At 46.5% G+C, this 17334-nt stretch overlaps 1 protein-coding gene across 2 annotated transcripts; it reads left to right on the plus strand.

Annotated features, from left to right (window-relative positions):
- The first annotated feature begins 8 nt into the window (after positions 1–8).
- FOXN4 (forkhead box N4) lies at positions 9–16881 on the plus strand. Of its 2 annotated transcripts, none has more exons than XM_072024251.1 (10): positions 9–411; positions 800–885; positions 10685–10848; positions 11722–11837; positions 11918–12034; positions 12181–12308; positions 12704–12800; positions 12886–13093; positions 14096–14479; positions 14973–16881. In XM_072024251.1, exons 2-10 carry the CDS (start codon positions 803–805, stop codon positions 15224–15226), a joined length of 1551 nt encoding a protein of 516 aa, XP_071880352.1. In that variant the 5' UTR covers positions 9–411; positions 800–802; the 3' UTR covers positions 15227–16881. The 2 variants fall into 2 exon arrangements, with proteins under 2 accessions (XP_071880352.1, XP_038043389.2); XM_038187461.2 differs by having other exon boundaries at positions 11921–12034.
- Positions 16882–17334: the final 453 nt, after the last annotated feature.

The raw sequence follows: 17334 nt of genomic DNA on the forward strand, positions 1-17334 counted from the left end.
CCGGGATACGCCGAGCTCCGCCGGCCCTGCCCCGGCCCTGACCCTGCGGGCGGCCCCGGCCGCGCATGCTCCAGGCTGGACAGCTCCTGAGAGGGAAATTTAAAAACGGGCAGGAGCCAGACCCGGCCCCGCCGCCTTCAGCGCTCCCCACAGCCACCACCGCGGCCCCAGCCCCCGAGCCTTCCTCCTCTGCCGGGGGGGCTTCACCTCACTGAGGGCTTCACCTCCAACCTCTCCCCTCCCCTCACGGAGGGCCCCGAAGCGCCCGGCTGAGCCCCCGCTGAGGGCAACCAGCGGATTCCGAGCCCCCCCCTCCTCTCCTCTTCTTCTTCCTCCTCCTCCTCCTCCTCCTCCTCGAGGGTCGCCAGAGGGACGCCCCGCCGCGCCGGGCCCCCCCCCGAGGGCCGCCAGGTTTGTGGGGGCTGTGGGGGGCGGCCAAAGCTCTGCGGGGCCTGTCGGTGTGTGCACCCCCCCGGGGGGCTGAGGCAGCGCGGTGAAAGGCTCGAAACCTCCCCAAAAAGGGCACCTTTTTTGGCTGGTCCCGGCGCTGAAGCGGCACCGAAAGCCCCACAGGGGCTGAGGGGGGTCCCCCCCTCCCTCAAAGCCCCTCAAAGCCCCAAATAACGACCGGTGGGTGATGGTGGGGGGCTCCTTAGGCTCCGTTCCCCTTCAGCCCAGGTGCCTGAGTGGGGATTTTGTTGATTTTCCCCCCCCCAACTCCGGTGCTGAAGTGCTGGATAGCTACCCCACCGTGTGAATGCTTCCTTCCCGTTCTGTTTTCTTCTTGTCTTTTGCGAAGGAGATGATAGAGAGCGATCTCCCGTGCATCATGTCAGGAGGCGTTAGGAACGCAGGGCAGAGCCTCCACCCATCGCAGGAGTACAGGTGAGGTCTCACCCACCCGGCCGCACGCACTGCGCTGCCAGAGCCTGCTGGCTGAGGGTTCTTTAACAGTTTTCATGATTTCCGTACCAAAATGTAGCATGTAGAAATCCTGCTGTCCAAAAAGAGCTAGCTGCGTTACTTCTCTGCGCCAATTTGGCTTTCTAAGGTGGTGACTGCTTATAATGCCTTACTTATTGCAAGTATTCCTGTTTAAAGTGTTTTGGTGCTAAGCCATTTTTGATAAATACACCTTCAGAGCCTCAGGCTGACCTTCTAGTAAGCCCTCTCTACCCTAAGGGCTTTGCCAGACAAGGATATTCTTCTTTAATTATGTAAAAGTTCCCTTTCAGATTGCATTTTGCATTGTTATGAAGTAGTCATTGAACGACTACATCACATGCAACACACGCTGGAAGAGTTTTTCATTAAAACAAGTACTTATGTAGTACTTCAAAGAGCTGACTTATGCCAGAGTTCAGCTACTATCAGTGGGAACAAATCTGGTTTTGCCAGCAGCCTCTGATAATTTGCCTATGCCAATACTGATGCATTTCTCATGTAAAAGTATTGTTAGAAGTCACAGGACAGTTCTGCACGAATTATAGCACGCTGGGTTAAGCTAGGTTACATCTTGTCACATGATGCCGAGTTCCAAGAAATACGTAACAGCAGAACGCGATCTGGTTCTCACAGTTAAAAACAAAACAAAACCCTTTTTATTGTTTTAAAATAAGGAGTGATGGACTATCACCTTCCTCCCAGCCTGAGGGTGTTGTCACGCGTTTCTGTGCGTAAGAGGGGTCAGCCGCAGGTATTCTTCTCACAGCCTCTTTCTATTCAAAATGCAAACACTGCTCTGCAGCCTCTTGCAGCTCAACAAGTGACTTGTAATTCTCTCTGAAGCCACTGTGGAAAAAAAAGGTTTGTGGAACTCTGTTTTGCTGTTTATGAAAACGCTGTTTGCTATAGGCATTTTGCTGGCTATGTAAATATTTGTAAAGAAATTATTCAGTATTTAATGACGGGTGTGTATGAGAGAGGCTTCTGGGTACTTACGTTTAAGTCTGTACCGGTGCCCTGAAGAACTCACCACCTTAACAAAGACCCTGAGTATGGAGAGAGCTATTCTTTAACTCATAGCTGCAGAAAAACAAAAACACTTTTTTTACTGAGAAAGATTGAATTTATCTTACTGCCAGCAAAGGAACTGTAGAAGTTTCTCCTTTTATCGGGGTCAGCTGCTTTTTAAAACTACTGTTAATTCTCTGTTAAGCATTTTGAACTCAGCGATCAGAGTTCTCTAACGTTTTCCACCCATTTGTGATTTCTTTACTGCAGTTCTAAAATGAATTATTTGACCTCGTTTAATAGTGGCAAATTCTGATAAAAATGCATAAAATCTGAACTGCACCATAAATGCGGAGCAGTATTTGTCCTACTTCATGAGAAAACACTTTGGATTATGTAAAAGAAAATCTTTTAGACTGAATGATTTTAAGAAAAGAATAGACCTGTCAAATTCTATCAGCTCTGTTTACTCTCCTGCTGTCACCACAGTCCAAGACTGGAACCCACAGTCCTGAGTGCTCCATGGGGGAGCATCAAGGCTCCGCAAAATGGGAATGGCCTCCAATTAGTGAGTGGGAGGCTGGGGCTGTGCTGAGAATACTCTTCTGTCTCACTTGGAATCTTTCAATTGGGCAGTTGGACTTAGAGGAGACCAGGCTTTCCTGGGAGGCTGCAGGAAGAAACACTGAAAAGGGAGAGAGCGCGTGTGCATGTGGGCAGGAGATCAAATCAGTAAATGCCAACACGTTTTCCTGCATTTATGCATAGAGCCTGAAACTATGGGTTTGCTTGTTTTTTAAAAAAAAAATAGGAAAAAAAATGATTTTAGCAGACATTAGAATTCTCTGGATCTAAAGCATCTACAGTAAATTTGAGGTAGCAGGTAGCTGCCTAATCCTCACGACTACTCTGTGCGAAGTCCAAGCAGTTTTTGCACCATAATAAAATGATTTTAGACAAATATCTGTTCTGCAGATCCAGCTGTGGGATATAAAACATCACACTCTATAGGAATGATTAAGGGCCATCATAGCTTCTCCGAGTCCTATGTAGTTATGGAGCTTTCACTGCCTGGCTATCAGTGCAAAGCAAAACTTGATACTAGCAGATTTTCTCAAAGAAAATACTGCTTCTGTCACTGTTTTCATAATTGTAGTGGTGACAAACATTTCTAACGATTTCATGTGACATTTCAGGGAATAAAGGCAGGGAATGATAACACTTGGAGTTTTTAAACACTTTACTAACACTTTGTTAATTACAATTAAAAACCTAATATTATGTTTTAGTGTAAATATTTTGATATCAACATCAAAGCAATAGGCAGGGTACAAGCGTACCGTGTAATGGTGCACTTGTGGTTATCTCAGCACAAAGCTGTGTGTTTTATAGGAGCTGACTCAAAGCTACCAAAGCAGTGGAGAGCTCCCATGGTCTTCAGTGGGTTTGGAGCTGGTCCTTGAGATTCAGTTCATGAGTGTTGTGGTCTTCTTGCAGTATTTTTTTTCCCTGAAATTTGCAGTTTATCTTCATGCAGTCTAGTTTAACTGGTGCAAGAGAAGTAGAAGATCTATGGCAATGAATGCAAGTGCAGAATCAGATTTACTGTGAAGATCTTTAGCATTAGCAGCCCCAGTGAGGCAGATGAGGTTAGAGTAACGGATTTACAACACTTTACTTTTGGCTTGGCTAAAGTGGACTTGAACTCCAGCAGCTCAGCATTTCGTGTAAGGACAGTGGTTTTATTCTTTCATTGTATCGTAGCTGTGTATTATGATATATTTCCAACTGACAGAAGCCTTATGTAGTATCCTGAAGTCCTTGTAATGCGTTTTCTATTCACGTTAACCTGGAATCAAGTTCTGAGTAGCAATCCTTTTGGTTGGTCATCAGCAGTTACTCCACCATAAAGCACTTAGCGTGTTAGTGGACTGTATCCCCCCTCATCCCATTTTAATCGTCCCTTTGATTCTTAAATAAATTGCTCTATATTTAGCTGATTAGGCGTTCTGATGATTATTTTTTGCTGTAATAATCACTTTATACTACCACAGTTTATCATCAAGTCATGTTTAAAAGGTAAAGGGTTTTCTTGGTTAAGCTGCTCTTCAGTTCTTGTCCCAAACAGTCACGGTGTCACTTTCTCCAGCTATTGATCCAGCAATTACTTAAGACTGGCAGCAAATCCCATAAGCCCTGAATTATCATGTGTATAAATTAATTATATACACATAACCCCTGTGTTTCATATGTTCCAGATGTGACTGCATGCAGGGGTGAAAAAGGGGGACAGTCTTTATGTGATGCCGGGTACCTTTCGGCTCTCCTAAGTGGTAGTCTCATATCTGGGTTTGAACTAGGGAGAGCGAGCTACAGTTTGGGATGTCTGCCAGTCAATCCTGCGGGTAGATGGCGGCTGGGAGTTTGCAAGAAGTAAATTTCTGCAGACAAAAGGTTACAAATGCATAACTAACGACACCGTAATTGTTCCTGAAGAAAATGTCAGTGTCCATTCCCTTGACACCATGTGTGTCTGACGGAGTGAGATAATGACTCGATGTGTCGGAGGAATTTCATCACGGGAGTTGCTTCATTCTTCCAAAAAATGTGAGAAACCTCCTAGGAATCAGTCAAACTCAGGCCGCTGTGGATTGATTTAAGTGGATTAGCTCAACTGTTTCCTATGCAGTTCCTGAAATGTGCTAATCAGTATTAATAAAAAAATAGTGGCCCTTGCTCCTCAGATTGTCTTGTAGTTACTGCCAGAGCTAGGAGGGACTGGTTTGTATCCAGGCACTATCCTGTGGGCTTCTGTTTCCAGTGAAACCAGAACCGAGCTCCTGTGTTACCTCACAAAAGGTGCTTGACCTCCAGCTCAAGACAAGGAAGCAGAAAAGGAATCTGTATCTTTTCATCATTCCTCTGAGGAAGCTCCCGTGCTCAGGGCACATCGCTCTTATTTTACCCATTGACAAAAACCTCCCCTGCACGGAAAGCAGAGTTGCTGGGTGACCACAGGAGTGACTAAGGCAAGGGAGACAGGTTCTTGCACCACTGCAAAACACGGGATGGTGTATTCTGTGTTCTAAATCAGTTCAGTGCTAATAAACCACAGCTGAAGCAATGTTAAAGGAAAAAAAATAGCTTCCCTGGTAGACAAGACTTGATTTTTACAGAAAACATTCGAGTAGTGTCAGATACTTCAACACATTTTTGCACCAGGAGAAACTGATTTTGACATTAGTCACAGCAGATTTTTTTTTTTTTTAACTTTATTTAAACAAAACAGATTGTAGATGAAGATACAGGCTGCGTTTGGCAAATCTCACTCTATGGGAAGAAGGGATGATTGTGTGGGCAAAGCAGAGCAAGGAGTGAGCGCCTGGGAGTTCGGGGCTGATGTTGCTGCTAACTTCCTCTTAGGCTTAAGCAAATCGTGCAGGTCACTCGTAATTCAGTTTCCCTTCATCCCAGACCGAAATGATGTAATGGGGTGTTGGGAAACCCCAAGCCAAGATGTATAAAAGTCTCCAAGAGCATGTATAGCTGGATCTGTTAGAGCGTAAGTGTCTTTGTGGGAGGTTTTTGGAGAATCGTCTTCTCTTCTGCACCATGGTGTAAGGCAAGGAGAACAGCAACACCTGACGGGGTAATTGTGTTATTTGCTTTTTCCTTGCTAGCTTTGGTTCATCTAATCCAAAGTATCCTGAGTTGTAGCTGAGGAGAGATGTTCTGGCTGTCCCCTGAAAGCTGCCTAATTTCTGTTCTTGTTTCCAGCAAATCCAGAAATTGCTAGAAGAACTTGTAGGCAGGGAGGAGAAAGGCAGGCTAGATATTTGGGACTGGATGGGTGGCGTGACTTCAAAAGGCAAGGTGGAACTGCAGAGTAAAGCAGTGGTGAGAGCTGCTGGCTGTGAGCAGGTGAGGAGCTGGTGCAGGAACGGGGAGGAAGGAGGCAGATGGTTGTGGAGCCTGGAAAACAGAACCTCGTGCAGGGAAAACACCTGCAGAGGGGGAGAGTGCGAGGAGGAGTGTGTGGAGGGAAAGAGCAGGACAGATGGGATGAGGAGCAGAAGGAGATGGGGAAGTTGACTCCTTTAATAAAAGAGAGTTCAGCTGTCTCCATGGTGAGAAATAGAGTCACAAACATAAATATTTTCCTTGTGTTGTTTTACATAAGGGAAATTGTTGTGCTTGTTCTAAGGACCTTGCGTAACCCCAGACAAAAGCAAACAGTTTCTCATAACTGCTTCCAGAATGGGTTTTCTGAGGACTTCTCCAGTTTAGTTGTCACTCACTGGGTGAACTGTTGCAAACAGCTAATTAAGGACCTACCACCCTGATTGCTTTGACTTGTTGAACAGTTCCATTGCTTGTGCATAAGCAAAAAGCTCAGGAGTGCTAGAAATGGTAACAAAAATTGTCTATTGAGTGAGAGGCATCCTGAAACTGTGCTTGAAGCTGAACATGCCAAGTGCAGCCACAATGTCTGGTCTCAATTTATTTAGAACAGGTGCAATTGAGAGAGCCCGTAGCACTAGATTCACCCTACAACATCAACCATTTTAAGTGCTTGGCATCTTTTAGGGGCGTGCTCCGAGCAGGCAGAGCCCCCTGAAGTGTGGGAGGTTCAGGGTGCACAGCAGGATGTAGCTTCCCGTGCCGTATCACAAGGAATGCCCCGTTATTGGCTGAACCACCTGGAGATGAAATATTTTAGGGTGTGCTGGTCACTGCCAAGCTTTTCTTTAGTCTCAGCAGACGTGTTTGGTGGACTTTCTGTAATAGTGCTGAAGGTTCCTGTGCTCTCCAGCGCTGAGTTCCTCGCACAACAGAGCCTGTGAGCGTGGAAGAGGGGAGTTCACACTGACAGCAGGCTGCGGTGACCACCACGTTACATCCAGCTCATTAGGTCCAGCTGCGTTAGAACAACTCAACGCAAGGAAAGATGCTAAGGTCAGGTGTACAAATACACAGCCCAATTCTTTTCTTATGCTGCAGGCTTCTGCAAGGCGGTGCCAGGAATGAATCTTTCCCTGTAGCTGGGTGCTCTGTTGGTGTCTCCTGCCGGTGCCACGTTAACCATTCAAAACAGCAGATGTGCCAGCAGCACACGTGTGTGTGAGGGGAAGAAATTGAGCTTAGGTACGTGTAACAAGTGGTTTTGCACTGCTGACAGGCTCTTGTGAGCTTGGTCAGGTGTGCATCCAGTGCAGGACTCCAATTCTTCAGTGATTCCTGGCAGGAAACTCTGGAGCTCAGCATAAGGAGGTCTGGAAAGGGGACTCATTTTAACGGCCGCTTTTCCTGTTTCAAGTAAACTTTCTGTGGGCTGGCTGCTGGCCAAGGGCTATAGGTAAATATTTTGGGCAATGTGTGGCAGAGCAGACAGCAAAGACAAACGTTAGCACTGAGCACTGCAGCATCATGTACCGCAGCATGACTCCTCACCATCGTGTGGAGTCTTACAGATGTCGTGGCCTTTCTAGGAGAGAAACACAATGAAACTGAAGGGTTTTCCTGCAGAGATCTGCAAGGAGAGGGGTAAAAAAGGAGTTGATAATTTCACCACACCTTTAAAAACTAACACTGGGTTTGCAACACGTTTGGCATGGAGGGAGCCTTTCTGCACAGCTCGGCGTGTGTAGCAGGCAGCCCTGGGGAATGTGCAGCTGGGGACACTCTGGGCAGTGTGCATTAATTACAGCGTATCACTATTTATCTCATTTACATGCCTTGAAAGGAAATGGCTGCTTTTACTACAGTGCCCCATTGTGCCAGGGCTGTGAACACCCATCTAAAGACACGATCTCTGACTCCTGAAGTTTACCCTCCAATGCAAGATGAAAGGGATGGTGGAGGGGAACAGAATCAGGGAACAGGAAATCACAGCCTGTATTTATCCATCTGTAGCTGGCCTGGCACAGCCCATTTTGCAGGTCGGATAGTTTGAACCCCAAGAGATTAAAATATTAGGTACTACTGTGCACAACTCTCCTTCCAGAGACAGTTAGCTCAGCGTTTCTCCCTGAAAGCTGGACACACACTGAGCCTGCGTACTGAGATAAGCTGCTTTTAGCTGGGCATTTAAACACCTCTGTTGGACAGCAGTGGGTGTGCTGTGAGCAGCCTCACCTTCGTTAAGGTGTATGAAATTTCAGCATTCGTTGTGAGGACAACCAGGAGAATAGTCCTTAAATGTGAAATATTTATTTTAGTCTGATTAAATTTACTTCTAGTCCCATGATCAGTGAAGACAGTTGTTCTGTAAGTTATTCTGTGTGCATGAGCAGCAGGGGTGACTGTAAAAGGACTGTAAGATTGATTTCAAAGAGCTGTGCTGTAGTAACATGGGGAAGGGAAGAAAATATTGTTGTTTTGGAAAAAGAGCTGGCTTGTGCACCTCGCCTTGTTACTGGATGTTATTGCATCTTGGTATGTGCTCAAAAAGGAGCTTGGTGACTGATATAGACCTAAAAATTCAGCTACTGTCCTTGTCATCACCTGGTCTGCACTGGTCATGGCAGAGCAGGGATGGGATGGGACGCAGCGTGGCCAGGGAGCGATGCTGCCCGAAGCCCCCAGGACGGCGCCCAGCGCCCTTCAGGAGCTGCGTGCGGAGCCCCCGCTGCAAGAACAAGGTGGGGAGACCTCTTCTCCCCGAAAAGACGACGGCTGCTGCTGCTGCGGAGCCCATGCAGGGCTGATCCCCGGGCTGACAGGCGGCGTGTGCGGTGGGTGCTGACCCGCGCCGCCCAGCTGACCCCGGCGCTCGCTGCCCGGGCTGCGGGGAGCAGGGTGCCAGATGGCGGTGTGTGCGCGCTGCGTGGCGGCTGTCATCCGGCCAGATTAATGTGGGGTTGGTAAAAGGGAGGAGGGAGAGAGGAGGGGGGGAAAAAACAATTAAGCAAGAATCCTAAAAAAACAATCGAGGCCACGTGCCACTGGGCAACAGTCGTTGCTCCACAATGGGTTATCGGCTTACAATGAAGGGGGCCAACTGTTGCAAACGACATGAGCCTGCCCAGTTTTCAAATCATTTAATGCCCTTGTTTTCTTCCGATCCAGCCAATGTCTGGGCCAGCAGAGCGGTCACCTGACATTCTTTTTATGTATTTAAGTCCCAGGCCTCACAAAATAACTGAACAGGGGTAACCATGGCAATGCTAATTATTGCACTATAACTACAGTAAGAGAAAGAAGCCAGGGTAGGCTGGGAGAGAGGTTCGGAGATGTTTTGGCCAGGATTTGGGCTTTTGGCTCCTGCTCACGAGTGTCTTTTCTTTTGCTTTTTCTTTTCACAGTCTTTTTACAAACAAATACATTAAATTCTGCTTCAAAGATCTACCAGATAATAGTTTGGGGAAGTTTGATGCGTGTTTCTGGAAATCCTGAATAGAGGAGCTGAAAGCTCCTGGGCAGCCAGGCACTACAGCTCTGGCTCTCTCTGTTAAGCTGCTTTGGAACCATGTAAAACCTAAGAGATGCTCCAGCAAGAGACCAGATTTATTTAAGGCTTCTGCATCATTATTTGGCAGCAAACACGCGTTAGTCCATGCAGCTGGCTTTAACATTTCTACGAGAGTGCTCTTTAAAGGCTTTGTTTCAAAAGCAAAACCAACTACATCCAACCAAACTGTTCTTCTGGATGAAAAAGGTGTCTTCTTGGACAGGAATCCTGCTGGGTTTGCCCTGGGTCTCTAATGATATGTCCTAAGTGCTGCTGCACTCCTCAAGATTGCCGTGACTGCTGAGACAAAGTTTAACAGAAGTAAAACAGTTTATCCTTTCATTCATGATAGTTTTTGTTGACTTTAATTGGAGTTTTGACCACACAGAAGCTTGTGAGTACTATGAATGTCTCCCATTATTTCAGTTTTGTACAACACATGCCATCAGAAGCAAAACAAAGGCAGGTGTTAAGGAGCACGCAGAATGTGTCAGAGCAGAGCTTTAAACCAAAAGCAGTCTGTCACAGCTCTGCCTCAGTTTTGTCAGCTAAAGACAGACAGGATGGTCTTGTTTATTCACTCTGTAGCTCTTCATTCAGATCATTTAGTATGTAAAAACTGCCTAAAAGAATTGGTTCACATGCCTCATGGTTCCTTGTAATGTATCAATAACCTCATGTGCCCAAATGGAAGAGATGAACAGCTCATTCTGTAATTTTGTTTATGCAGCAGATCTCTGCCTATCTGTCCCCACCAACGGGTACAGGGGCTGAGAAATGTTCTCTCCAGGTGTTAAAGCCAGCAGCAGGTTCTGGAAGATCTCAGCACAGAAACTTCTTCCAAGGCTGGCTGCTCACCGGATTTCAAGGCTCATGCGAATTTGCCAGGTTAAAAATCCTGACAGGTTTCTTCTCCATCAAGGCCATACACGTGCAATCTTCTGACAAATGTGAAAACAATGAATCAGCTTTGGTTTTGTTTCCAGGCAGTTTCTCTTCCAGGTTCTCATGCTTCCTTCCCCTCCAAATACTGCAAGAGAAGGCTTCTTAATCAAAACATTTTGTATTGTACAAAGCAACACATGATTATGGGCTAAGGACACTGGTGACCAGCTAGCTGTGAAACAAAAGGTCGCATCTGAACTCTGCAAGCAGAATCCCAGCCTGATGTGATTTCCCTGCTGACCTTCATGAGCTCAGGCATCCCAGACATCTCCTGTTTTACCAGGGACAGACTAGCAGCATCTCTGCTCTGTTCTAACCTTTCACGCTATTTTACAGGCTCTTAGCTTCTGACCCCTCCCAGCTGAGCGAAGATGACCTCCCCAGTGACTTGCAGTCCTTGTCGTGGCTGACATCTGTTGATGTTCCTCGTTTACAACAGATGGCCAGTGGAAGAATGGATTTTAGCCTTGGCGCTCAGAATGCATTGCTACAACAGACAGGTAAACTGTCAGGAGGTTAAACAACCGCTCTGGAAATGTCACGGCCTCCTGCCCCTCTTACTTTCCTCCACACATACCAACTCTCCCATGAGTAGATTTGTTTTAGGTACATTACGTTTCACTTCCTGCCAGAAGACTGGAGGCTGTTGTCTTCTGATAATGAGGATATCGTTAATAGATTTCTTTCATTTGAAGAGGCAGAGTCCTAGCAGTCACAACAGCGATCTCAGGGTCCGATTGACTGTTCTGCTCAGTGTAGCTGCTGTTGCCTTGTGTGAACTCGGGCCAAGGTATTTAAGACTTGCATTTCAGAGGTTTTCAACAGCCATGAAATTAGGTAATTAATCTTTCTTGTTTGTTTCAACATTGATAAAATTAAGAGCATCTTATTTACCCCATACCTGTTTGCTTCATACAGACTTACAGCATATGTTCACTGAACGCCTTTCTTTTCGGTGTGAACTTTCTGTAGGTAAACACTCTTGCTCCCTAAGGCATTCTGCTGAGAGAGCTCAGTGTATCATCCTGCTTCCTTTAGAGCAGAAATATATCTGGAGTACAAATAGTGCTGAATTTGTGTTTTTTTTTTCCTTTTTTTCTTTAGTAAGATACTGTGTCTGTAGCACCGCTGTGGACTGTTAAACAGCTGTCATCTTTCATTCCCCGCATAACAAGTTTTAGAAGCAGCTGAAGTCATCTTTGCAATTTGTGAAATGTTCAGGGTTCTTTGGGGATGGAAAGCTATAGAGAGGTGTGATTATCCACTCCAGAGCTTAGCTGTGATAACTGCATCTATTAAAAATAAATGTCAGCTCTCTTTTCTGACGTGTACTTTCATGTGAACAGTTATTGCGTTTGCTTTCTCCAAAATAGGTCCTGTGGCAAGCAATATGCACTCCTCAGGAGCACCTGGAGCAATGATTCATGTCCAGGCCAGCCTGCCACAGGGAATCCTGGGTTTGAATTTTATTTCAACACATGGAGCAAATGTAAGAGCAACCCTTGCAACACTTCTTAGGAAAAGATGTTGGTAATTTCAAGACTGACATGTCTGTTGTCTTCATCTCAGCAGATGAGCCAGTACCCTGTAGGTGGGCAGCCATCTCCTGGTTTACAGACACAGCAACAACTCTTCCCTCCTCCTCATTCACAGCAAGTGTTTGCTATGGCCCAGAACACACCACAGGTACTGTTATCTCCTTGTGATCTGTGTCTCAGAGTACCTTCCAAGATCATTTCTAGAACTCTTTCAAAAGAGAAAGAAAATCGCTAAGCCTACATACCCGTGGACATTCTGCACCTGACATTTTCCTTTTTTCCTTCTGCATGTAGTGCAACCCAGCAGCAATCTACAACCCGCCCTATGGGACCCAGACACATTATTCTCAGCCACGCCTGGCTCCTCACTCTGCCCAGGAACTGCATCCGAAACATTACCCCAAGCCCATCTATTCGTATAGGTGAGTGGGTAACAGCATAGCCCGTTGCTCACAGTGTTCATTGAGCTGTTTTTAAATACTGTAAGCACAACAGCATGAGAATATTTGATTCCTTTTGAAGGGAACAAAATTCCCATCATCCACTCAAGAGTCCTGTGGAAACTGCCCATGGTGGGTAGCAGGAACAAATGAGCAGCTGGACAACCAGCATAAAGGTAGAAAAATAACACAGAGGAGTAAAATCTGCAGGATCACAGGGTGACTTCTGAAAACTCCCTGGCTATAGGTTCTGGGGAAGCAGAGCACCACAGGAATCCCATGACCAGCCAGGTGTCTGAGGTTGCTAGACCAGGAGCAGGTGTGATGGGATGGCTACGTGTATGCAGCCTGCTGCTAAGTGTTTCTCTCTCCTCTAGTTGCTTGATTGCAATGGCTCTGAAGAACAGCAAAACCGGCAGTCTCCCTGTGAGCGAGATCTACAGCTTCATGAAGGAGCACTTCCCCTACTTCAAGGTATGCGTACACCTGCAAGGTGGGGGTAGAACATCACACATATTGTTCACAACTTAGTTCTCTAACACCTTCCTGCATCTTTCAGACAGCCCCCGATGGCTGGAAGAATTCCGTGCGCCACAACCTGTCCCTCAATAAGTGCTTTGAGAAGGTGGAGAACAAGATGAGCGGCACCTCTCGCAAAGGGTGCCTGTGGGCTCTCAACCCTGCCAAGATTGACAAGATGGAAGAGGAGATGCAGAAGTGGAAGCGGAAGGACTTAGCTGCCATTCACAGGAGCATGGCTAACCCAGGTAGGGATTATACTACACTTTAATTACTTATACGAGAGGCGAGGGTTAAAAATGTCTGTTTGTCCAGGAATACGTGCATCTTAAGAAATTAGTTCTGTGGCACAGAGCTGGCTGGCACAGAACTCCAGCCTTCCAACAGCCTCCTCCTCAAACCTGCACAGCTGAGACCCCCCCCGTGCTCTGCACTGAGTCAAGTCACTGCTGCTGGCCTGAGGCTGCGTGGCAGGGCAACGCTGCTGCAGCTGGAGGCAACCAAACTGATGGTCATGGCTGGAGGCACTCAGCATAAATCAGTCCCCAGGTTTTGAGGTTATCTTTTTCCCCTGTGCTAACCGATCTAGCACATCCAAGACCTTCTGAGGAGTTATGCTGCCTCCAGCGTCAGTATCTATAGTGGCAGGTTTTAACTGTTACTCTGCAAAACTCTTTAGTAAGACCTTCTCATTCTTACTTATAAAGACAAGTTTTTGAAGCTTTCTGGAGCTCAATACTGGCAAAATCAACTGGAGGTTTTTGCTGTAAACTCTGTAATATGCAATCAATGATGAGTAGCATTCTCCTTTGCTTAAAAACAAAAGTGCTGCTGAAACGGTCAGGAGGCTCTCAGATGAATCTTACCCCAAACCAAAGAGTTCAGTGTCCGTGGAAGCAGGAGACCTCCTGAGGATGCTGAGTTCTGCAGCTGCAGGTCAGCTGCCACCAGCAGCAGCTTGGTTGCTCTGTGTAAATCTCATGTGATCATTTCTTCAGCTCTGTTAGGGGTTACCATGGAATTTGACTAGGGTAAGGGTTAAGGGTAGGGAAGTAGATGGCATTTCTTTACCCTTTGCACAAAGATTGCCTCCTGTGCTGCTTCTCACACAATTACACTGTTTGCCTTCTCAGCTTCACGGCAAAAGTCCGTGGCTGTGCTCACAAGTGAAATGCTTTGACAGGGCCCTGCTTGAACAACGGGGTTAAACTCACTCTTTTCTTCCTTGGGAACGGGTACTGCACGCGCAGAGGAGCTGGACAAGCTGATCACTGACAGACCGGAGAACTGCAGGCGGCCCGGCAAACAGGCGGAGGGTGAGGTCTCCACCCTGACCCACCTGGCAGCAGCCCAGGGCCGGATTTCCATCTCCCAGCTGCAGCCCCAGCCCATCATGACGCTCTCGCTGCAGTCCATCCCCCTGCATCACCAGATCCAGACCCAGGCTCGCATCGCCCCGGACTCACCGGCACCTGCCCAAACGCCTCCTCTCCACGCTCTGCCTGACATGAGCCCCAGCCCCCTTCCCCACCACCCCCTGGGCCGCCCACCTCCCGACTTCCTGACCGTGAGCGCGGACATGAACACAGAGGTGGATGCCCTGGACCCAAGCATTATGGATTTTGCGTTACACGGTACAGGAGAGGGAATGTGGGGGAGCAGAGGGCAGGATTTGTACAATTATGGAGTTGCTAAATACAGAAGTGGGGCTTCAGCCAGCTGCACTGGGGTGGGATTAACTGAGATAAAAACTTGTGCACTGCGGTAGATGTAAGCAGGCGTGCCAGGCTAACGACCTGGGACACCCCATCTCTCTGCCCCTGGGAAAACACAGCTTTACCTGTGCTGTGGTTTTGCCCATTTGTAAAAGGAGAACAACTTTGGTTTATAGAGATGCTTAGCACAGTCCCTAAGTTTCTGGTTAGCATGTGGTAGATAAATGCTGCCCAGAAAGGTCCAGCCTGCTGCTGGAAGAGCCTCTCAGTGCCTTTGCACTACAGCTGGCACCGTCTGCAAGCTGTGCTGTTTCTAAGCAGCACGTAAAACTCTTTAGTTAAGGACTGACCCCCTGCACAGTGCCTGGGCAGGGTGGATGTGTTGCTGTGACTGGAATTTAATCTCTTACAGGTAACATATGGGAGGAAATGAAAGACGACAGCTTCAGCCTTGACACCCTGGGTGCCTTCAGCAACTCCCCGCTGCACCTCTCAGACTGTGACCTAGGCACTCCTGGCCTCACCCCTGCGTCCAGCGGCAGCGACCACTCCTTCTCAGACTTGCAGGTCACGGGCCTTTACACCACCTACACGGCCCTGGACAACGTGGCGGCGGCAGCTCAGTACATGAACCCCCAAGGCAACAAGCCCATCGCTCTGCTCTAAGTTTTGCACCATTCCACGGACCTCTAACTCGGGGGCCAGTTTCTCCCACCCCTTAAAACCTGACCCGAAAGCAATAAAACAACTCCTCCTACAGACACGTGGAAGGTGTTGGCTATTTACTGGGACGTTGGCTATTTACTGGGACGCAGCGTGTGATGCCAAAATAACTCGAGCTGGTGGCTGTGGAGCTTCTTTCACCCATGCCAGGAGCGAGGAAGGGGCATGGACGGTCGTGTTGCAGGACTGGAGAGCTCTTAAGGACTTGGAAAACATCAATCAGGAGGAACTTTTACTAGAATGCAGCTGAGATAAAGATGAGCCCAGTTAAGGAAAATGCATTTACCTGGCACTGTGACCTGGACGTTGATGTTGTCACACACACAGCAGCCAGCGCAAGCCAAGGGGCTGCTCAGCACCACGGTGAGGTCCAGAAGAGTTGATCTCGTACCACGTTCATCTTTTTTCTTCAATTGCCAAAAGACTGTTGCCATCAAACAAAGCTCACATACAGTCTCTGGAGACACTTGCACCTCTAACACTATTTTGACGTGACTATTGCTAATTTATTGTTATGAGATAGCAAAAAGGAGCAAAAAAAATAATGAAAAAGCAAATCTATAGCAGACAACTGTTATATCTAGGGTTAAAAACAAAGTCCTTACCCATGAAGGAATTGGTACTACTGAATTATGAAACTGATCACTGGCTAGATGTTTTTAGGAATTATGCCTATTTTTAGGATTTTTTAAAAAAACTAGATTTCTTTGTAGTACTGTGTATCGTGTTTCTGTCTATTCTCGTGCTAGGCAGTATTACTATTTGTAAATTTATTTATATTTATTGTTATGAAAAGAAATTATGTAAACTGAGCACTGTTCAATTTTTTAAAATGCTGCAGTAACCTGTTTTACATCAACTAAATTATTCATATTCAAAAATGCATAAATTTTAATCGCTGTTTGTTACACTACATTTCTTTTAAATAAGCACTTTTGATACTGTGAAACTCATGTTTTTAAAAAAAAAAAAACAGAGACCAAATATTGTAACTGTTCCATACCAATTCAGAATCGTCTTCCTATTCTGATGAATCCAAGTAAAACTGATTCTAATTTAGATTTTTAGATTTACAAGCTCTGCTGGATACTTGGTAACACACACTGCAAAAAAAATAATAATTGATGAAACAGTTAAAAAAAAAAAAAAAAGAGAACTGTAAGTTGAAATGTAGCATTTAGTCTACTTATACCTCTGTGACCATGAATAATATTTATATCTCATGTTTTGTCTGTTCCTGTTTGTTAATGGAGCTTCCAGGGGTCGTGCACGTGGCTGGGGCTGGCCCAAGGCAGAAAGCCTCTCCAGCCGATGTCCAGGTACTAAACACCCACCACAGACCCAAACTTCTTCACAGCAGCCCCGGAGTGGGTTCCTTGTGCTGAAAATCATGGTGGTGAGGGTCAGGGGCCAGGAATTGTTGCGTGGCCGCGTCTTCCAAGTGCACACAGCCACGGTAGCCCCTTCCAAATGGGCACGATGGTCCAAATCGTAATTTATTGTTCAAGAACAAATGTGATTAATGATCATTTGCTGTGACTGGTTTCATCTATGATGTCTTCATTTTTTAAAAAATAAATATTATTTCTTAGCATTAAGCCCAGGTCATTCTAGGTGTGCTGCATCACAATTACTCTGGTGCCAAGCAGGTGGCGCGTTGCAGCTCAGCACTGACCACTGATCCCAGGCAGCTGCTACCAGAAAACCAACCCGGCCAGGAAATAGTCACACACAGCTTGCAGATCAGAAATGTTTGACTCCAGCCACCCTGTCCAAGCGTGCTGAGAAGCAGAACCTTCTCTTAAGTCTAAGACATGTGTTTCCATGCCACCACTACAGAAAATTACCCAGTTACTAAGCATTTGTAGTGATCACCTGCAAATGTAAGGGCTTTTTTCTGAAAAAAAACATCTTTCCTCAGGCTTTCTTATCTTTAATAATGCTATGTCCATGTTAAGGGTTTTCCCTGGCTCAAAGCCTCCAGAAGGGTTTACAGGTACTTACTGCATGAACTCTTCTGCCAAGAGCTGCTCAGTACCAAAACAGCTCCA

Source organism: Anas platyrhynchos, chromosome 16, assembly GCF_047663525.1.
Source record: "Anas platyrhynchos isolate ZD024472 breed Pekin duck chromosome 16, IASCAAS_PekinDuck_T2T, whole genome shotgun sequence".
NCBI classification, from domain to species: Eukaryota; Metazoa; Chordata; class Aves; order Anseriformes; family Anatidae; genus Anas; species Anas platyrhynchos.

What these genes read in the sequence shown, in the direction of transcription:
- FOXN4 (XM_072024251.1), top strand. Translation starts at nt 803, where the DNA reads ATGATAGAGAGCGATCTCCCGTGCATCATGTCAGGAGGCGTTAGGAAC. An exon ending in TGCATTGCTACAACAGACAG is followed by an intron (nt 10,849 to 11,721) that starts GTAAACTGTCAG and finishes TCTCCAAAATAG; the next exon opens with GTCCTGTGGCAAGCAATATG. An exon ending in TATGGATTTTGCGTTACACG is followed by an intron (nt 14,480 to 14,972) that starts GTACAGGAGAGG and finishes AATCTCTTACAG; the next exon opens with GTAACATATGGGAGGAAATG.